This window comes from Myxocyprinus asiaticus, chromosome 31 (assembly GCF_019703515.2).
Source record: "Myxocyprinus asiaticus isolate MX2 ecotype Aquarium Trade chromosome 31, UBuf_Myxa_2, whole genome shotgun sequence".
Classification (NCBI taxonomy): Eukaryota; Metazoa; Chordata; class Actinopteri; order Cypriniformes; family Catostomidae; genus Myxocyprinus; species Myxocyprinus asiaticus.
The window spans coordinates 27465120-27471739 of NC_059374.1; the positions used below are offsets into that span (position 1 = coordinate 27465120).

A 6620-nucleotide genomic window follows, 5' to 3' on the forward strand; every position below is an offset into this window, starting at 1 on the left:
ATGCTTCTCTCTCGTGGTAGCCGAAGGTATAGATCTGAGATATTGCTAAATTTCTATAATGGCATCTGAAACTGAAAACTATTGATTTTGAATGATGCCGCATCCAAGCTAGGTGTCAGTGTAAGTCTAAAATGACACAAAAGACAAAAGTTACTGAGTGCACCTTTAACAGTGCTTCAAATTGTTATATTATATGATATCTGAAGGATGGGGCTATTTCTCAACAAAAATACATTTAGTTGAATGAATACACAGAGGCACTTGAATTTTCTGGTCAAGTCTCTTTAATTAAAAAAAAGAAAGAAAGAATGACATTTTAACAAGATTAGAACATTTAGAATAACACTAATTTGCATGAGGGGAATAATTTTAAATTATCTGATTTGACGCCTGAGGTTTATTTTATTTGTGGTCCTTCATTTGCCTCCCAGTGGGATCTAACTGCTCAGACTAAGGTCAGTTATGGACTCATTCTGATAAAGGTGTGAAAAGAATTTACTTTGGAGGCGAATACAAAGTCTTGTCGTAAGTAAATTCCATTTTATCTGAATTGCCTGGGCTTGTGACCATAGTGGATGCTCCAGGGTTGGGATTAGATATTACACCCAGGAAGAATGGTGTCTGACTTAAATCATCCATTAGCGCAAAGAAAAATGGCTGGTTGACTATAAATGAAGGGTTGGAGCGTGAGATGACCACACTTGTTGCCACAGCTGCCTCTGCCCCCTCTTCATTTATCTCTACACTGGACATATGTTGCACATTAGACACAAACAAGGGGTTCTCTGAGATACGATTCAGGTTCGGATGACTGAATAGCATTCCTAGACCTGGATTAGGGTAGAAATATATGTGTTAGAATATATAATTATGTATCATTGTACAGTGAGATAAGGAACGTTACAATTAATGTGAATCCAAAATGATCTCCTTGGTGTGATGGAAAATATATGAGACATTAAGGGTGGCCTTTAGTTGTATGTGTCACAATGTGCATGTAATTGAGGCAACACATCTTACCCATGCTTCTCATTGCCTCTCGGAGGTCCTGGTTAAAGTCAAGTTTGAATTTTGGGAGTTTAACCTGCATGCTTCTCTCTCGTGGTAGCCGAAAGTAAAGATCTGAGATATTGAGTTTGGCCACAATGGCTGACACATTCACATGTCCAGATGTTGGCATTAACACCAAAAGACTCCTGTCACCTTTAAAGGGGAATCGAGCAATCTGCAGTCATAAAGCACAGAGTCCAAAAGTATATATATTTAATCAGAGGCATTTGTAAAGTAGGATCAAAAGATCTTTGGCAGCATGGCAAATCCATTTTACAAGAATAAAAAGTTGTAACCTGAGCATCAAGCTCATTGTGGGTGAAAACACTTAGAGGGTACTTTGGACCAAGCATCATGTCCACATTGACTATTTGGTTTTCATCTATGTGGAAGCGCTCAGTAGAGGTAAAGCGAGGATCAAAGCGAGTGAGCCACTCTCCTGTCAGAAAAAACATTAAAGAACATTTATGCAACAGATCTGAGTAATTCAAGACCTCTGATATGATTCACTGAACTACCAGAGGAAATTGCAAAATACATGCTGGTAACAGGTGTTTGTTCTGACCTTTGTAATGCATAGCATTGATAAGCATCATAACAATGCTGGCAGGTAGACTGGACAAAAACTCTGAGATTTGCCCATTTGTAGCCTTCTTAACCCACTCATTGACCTCATTCAGATCGGTCAAAGTGGCTGGCTCTGAGTCATACAGTTTCTGAGTTTCTTCCATAAACTCCTGTTTCACTTTAAATCCTGAGGTGAAAAAGAAGAAACACTCATAGCTTTGCTTATAAATGTACTGTAACAAATTTTTCTTACAATTATCATGGTGAACAATAAAAAGTTGAATTTCTCATTATACCAAGATAAATAAAAGAAAATTAATTTGAGTTAACTATAGTGAATGGTGATTTTTTTAAATTCCTGACATCCGAGGACTTAACCATAAACAATAGAGCTGCATTCAATTGCTGATAATACATTCTCTAGGTAGTATACATGAAATACTTGTGGTACTGTAATTTGACATGTGATGTCCTGCATTGTGAAATGCTATACTTCATCTTAACCTATTTTAAACAGCATTTTGCTAATTCTTTAATTATTATTCATGCAGAGTTATTACAATATTAACTTTTACAAATTAATTTGTCACACTGTAGGGCCATTTAATATGAAATAGTGAAAAGCAAAAAAGTGATTAAAGGCGAAAAACCAAGAAAGGGCAACCACTCATTGCACCTAAAATATACACATTTATAAAATATAAACTAAAATCTTAATGTTCATTAAAAAAGTTTGGACATGTTGTGTGTCAGCTACATGTATTTGTACTGTATATGTGTGTTTGACTCTCACCAGATGTCAGATAGATGCGGCTGGCGATGGGAAGGCTCCTTTTGCGGAAATTGTGCAGGAGGTTGCTGAGGGCAGCGTGGTAACAGGGCAATGCATTTGCGTGCAGGTGGTGTAAAAGCAGCTCCTCTGTCTCATTCGTTGCTCCTGAGATTCAGAGAAACAATGCACACTGTCTCACAAACTGCTTCTTTATAGGGTTAGTTCACCCAAAATTGAAAATTATGGATCACATTTATGGTGACTTTATCTCCTTTTTGGAGCTTTTGGAGTTCTGGTCACCGTTCACTTGCATTGTATGGACCTACAGAGCTGAGATATTCTTCTAAAAATCTTCATCTGTGTTCAGCAGAAGAAAGAAAGTCATACACATCTGGGATGGCATGAGGATGAGTAAATGATGAGAATATTCCTAACCCATTTTTGGGAAAACTATCCCTTTAATATCAGCACTAAATGTGCAACAAAAAACATCTTAATGAATAGTTCACCCAAGACTATAAATTTCATCATTTACTCACCCTTATGTCATTACAAACCCGTATGACTCTCTTTCTTACGCAGAATACAAAAGGAAATGTTTTAATGAATACCCTTTCCGTCTTCTCAATACAATGTTAGTGGATAGTGACTCACTTTAAAGCTTATAAAAGGAACCAAGGGTATCATACAAGTAGTACATGTGGCTAGTGTGTTAATGAGAGAACTTCTATTGTTTATACCAGCAGCCATATCACCCTGCAGCTCTTGCTTGGTTGCCCACTATAGCTAAGCAGGGTTGAGCCTGGTCAGTACCTGGATGGAAGACCTCCTGGGGAAAACTAAAGTTGCTGCTGGAAGAGGTGTTAGGGAGGCCAACAGGGGGTGCTCACCCTGTGGTCTGTGTGGGTCCTAATGCTCCAGTATAGTGATGGAGACACTATACTGTAAAAAGGCACTGTCTTTTGGATGAGATGTTAAAATGAGGTCCTGACTGTCTGTGGTCATTAAAAATCCCACACTTCTTGTAAAGAGTAGGGCTGTAACCCCAGTGTCCTGGCCAAATTCCCCATAGGCCCTTCTCAATCTTGGCCTCCTAATAATCCCCATCCATTAATTGGCTGTATCACTCTACTCTCTTCTTTCCTCTCCACCAATAGCTAGTGTGTGGTGAGCACTATGGCTGCTGTTGCATCATCCAGGTGGATGCTGCATACTGGTGGTGGTTGAGGAGAGTCCCCCTATACTATGTAATGTGCTTTGAATGCCTAGAAAAGTGCTATATAAATGTAAGAAATTTTTATTATTATTAATGTTAAAAACAACTTTCTTAAATTTCTCACGTGAACATGCAAGCCACTGTGATGAGCGTCTTTCATAGCGCTCATAAACGTGCAATGGACGTCAATATTTTAACTAGAAAATTACTTACATTTCAGGTTGTTTCAAAAAAACAAAACAAACCAGTGATGAACTATCTACTGCCATTGTATTGAGAAAACAGCCCAGGATATAACTTTTTTCCTTCTGTGCTCTATGTAAGAACTCAGATAGCACACGTACATCTGAGATGTCTGTTTTAGATCTTTTCATCTGGCAAGCATAGCATTCTAATTAACGATTGCTAAACATCTTATAAAGATCAGATTTACAAGCATTCTAAATCATGAACGTCTTAAAGACATCCGAGAGGAAATGCCTCATAGATGTATTGCAGATGATCAAACAACCTAAAAAATATGTCTTCCAGATGTATACAGACACACATCAAATAGACTTCTAGGTGATGTATGTGTGCATTAGGGAAAGAAAGTGGGTGAGGGTAAATAAATTATGACCGACTTTTTCATTTTTGAGTTAAACATTCCTTTAAATTAGTCTTTAATATAAGTAATTTTTCATTGTAGGTTACAGACTTACCCAGCGCTAGCTGTGAGAGTGCTACAGACAAACTGAGAGGGGAAATTATGACATTGGGCTGCTCTGGGCTAGGCCTCAAGTTTTTTAAGAACCAAAGGCCAAGCTTCATAATGCTGTTGCCTATGGCCTGCTGAATCTGTTGGCTGGTCATTTTACTATCACAGAGCCCATCAAGATCTTCCTCAGAGGAGGCTTCTTTCTGGCCTGGAGTGGAAACAGGGGTTGAGGGATCTCCTGCCGGGCCATCTGGAGTAACTGTGAGTGCTTCTGTTATGGGAGGGTCAAGAGTTCCTTTCAAATCCTGAGAGAAACAAGGTGATTGAAGTGTCAAAGTTCTCAGCATGTGTATACCTTCAATGATGTGGCACTGAGCATTGTGCATGCTTACTGATCTGGGTTTACTAGGCATCAGTGGAATGAGTGGAATTAGAGGATGTGATCCATCCTCTGATTCAATTGCATCCTCCTGCGGTGAAAAAGAACAATGCATGGAATTTTAGTGGAACAGGGAATAGGAGCTTTTGATGTAAACAATATAAGATCACTTTTAGTGCTTTACCGTCCAGCCTTGCTTGGCGTTACAGAGGAGGAGGAATGCCAGAAAATAAAAGTTCATGTTCTAGCAGTTAGTCTACAAACCAAAGAAGAGCAGAATTTATTCAGCATTGAGGATAATTAGACATTACTCACTGGTATTCTTCAACATATTCATATACATCAATTACAAATTTTGGCTGCACTTCATCAGCTTAGAACGTAAAGAAAATCATAAAAGTACCCTCACGGTTCAGATATGTATACTTGAAGGGATAGTTCACCAAAAAACAAAAATTCTGTCATCAGTTTACTCATCCTCATGTTGTTCAAAACCCATATGACATTCATGATAAATAAAAGGGGATCTTAGCAGTGGCATAACCTGGATCTTATGGTCCCACACTATTTAATTTCACTACTTAATTTTTAAATACAATGAAAGTGAATTGTGACTGAGAATGAACATTCTGCATAACATTCTCTTCACATTCATTATATGGAAAAAGAATGCAATGAAAGTTAATGGTGACTGAGGCTATCTGTCCATAACAGTTTCATTAGGTTTTGTAACAAAGTGATGGTGAGTAAATTTTCATTTTGGTTAAAAATACCATGTAAACTGACTCACAATCCTACAATCCTAGAATGATGTCATCAACAGCCAAGTTTCAGGTGGTTTATTTTTAAATTCACTGATTGACAAAATAATGAGTTAAATAATCAATAAATGCTTAACATGGCTAATGGTCTGTCAACTGTTGCGCAATCCTGGGATCAAGCATTTTAAATGAGTTTAAATATACATCTTAATCCATTTAGGTCACAGTAAAAACTAAATATAAATATACTTCTACATCAACATAGATATGAAAGTACACAACTGCATTAACTGGTGTTCATCATGTTCAAAAACCCTTTAAACCCTCAACAACGCAGTCCAAGGGCCAAAAATAAAATAAATAAACAAAATAACTGGGAAAATTCCTTGAGATTACAATAAAACAATACATGAGTAAGATGAACAATGCTGTATAGCACATATACAAACCAAAAGAGCTGACAACAGATTCACTTATTAATTTTAGCCAAGCCAACACACTATCTTCCCAATACATCACAAAACAATAACTTACAGGAAAGAATAAACATATATAAACAAAACTGAGGAAATCAGTTACTTACCGTGCAAATCTCCAATTGTGGGATCCAGCCCTGATTTGGGAAAGAAACACATCAAATAGGCACTAGAAAAATTCACTGGTGTAGGGGCTGACAGTCTCAGAGCAGGCAGTTACAATTCAACTTTCATTGATCTTTACCACATACACCTCTTTAGTACCTACCTCTTCACAGATGTAAATACTGAGATATCTTTGGGTCAAAAATCACAACTGAGTGTAGAGTAATGGATCTATGAAAAGTTTGAATGGAGTAGGTTTAGCTAAATAAACTCACTGCTGACATTGTGTGCCCAGATACTGAATAGGAGTAAACACACCACAAGAAACACAACTGGCTCAGAATAAATGTGCAGGAGATAAATGAGAAGGAGATGACAGGCACAGCCAATAGTGTTATTGCAGACTTCCATTAAATAGAGGGCTTTTATATTGCTGGTCTTATATGAGAAACAAACCAGTGCCAGAATCCATCATTACCTTGGGTTGTCCGCAGGAATCTGCCAAGATTTCCAAATTGAGAGCAGTTGAAAGGCATTCTGTTGCAAACAATCAAATGGACTTTGTCCTTTTAGAGTAACCTCTCTTCTGGGCGCCCT

General features: G+C 37.7%; 1 protein-coding gene across 2 annotated transcripts; it reads right to left on the bottom strand.

The window, feature by feature from the left end:
* Window positions 1-266: 266 nt before the first annotated feature.
* On the bottom strand, window positions 267-6517 carry serpinf2b (serpin peptidase inhibitor, clade F (alpha-2 antiplasmin, pigment epithelium derived factor), member 2b). 2 transcript variants are annotated; one of them, XM_051666146.1, is made up of 10 exons: window positions 6502-6517; window positions 6026-6055; window positions 4866-4937; window positions 4695-4772; window positions 4307-4607; window positions 2411-2554; window positions 1616-1804; window positions 1347-1489; window positions 1021-1225; window positions 267-830 (listed from the first exon to the last, which is right to left on the bottom strand). In XM_051666146.1, the coding sequence occupies exons 3-10, from the start codon at window positions 4920-4922 to the stop codon at window positions 496-498; spliced, it is 1452 nt and encodes a 483-aa protein (XP_051522106.1). In that variant the 5' UTR covers window positions 4923-4937; window positions 6026-6055; window positions 6502-6517; the 3' UTR covers window positions 267-495. The 2 variants fall into 2 exon arrangements, with proteins under 2 accessions (XP_051522106.1, XP_051522105.1); XM_051666145.1 differs by lacking the exon at window positions 6502-6517 and adding an exon at window positions 6187-6203.
* Window positions 6518-6620: the final 103 nt, after the last annotated feature.

Bases quoted from the DNA above. Each gene is read 5' to 3' on its own strand.
- serpinf2b (XM_051666146.1), bottom strand. From the start codon at position 4,922: ATGAACTTTTATTTTCTGGCATTCCTCCTCCTCTGTAACGCCAAGCAA. The intron at 4,773-4,865 runs GTAAAGCACTAA...TTTTCACCGCAG, and splicing joins ACGCCAAGCAAGGCTGGACG to GAGGATGCAATTGAATCAGA. The intron at 1,226-1,346 runs GTTACAACTTTT...TTATGACTGCAG, and splicing joins ACAATGAGCTTGATGCTCAG to ATTGCTCGATTCCCCTTTAA.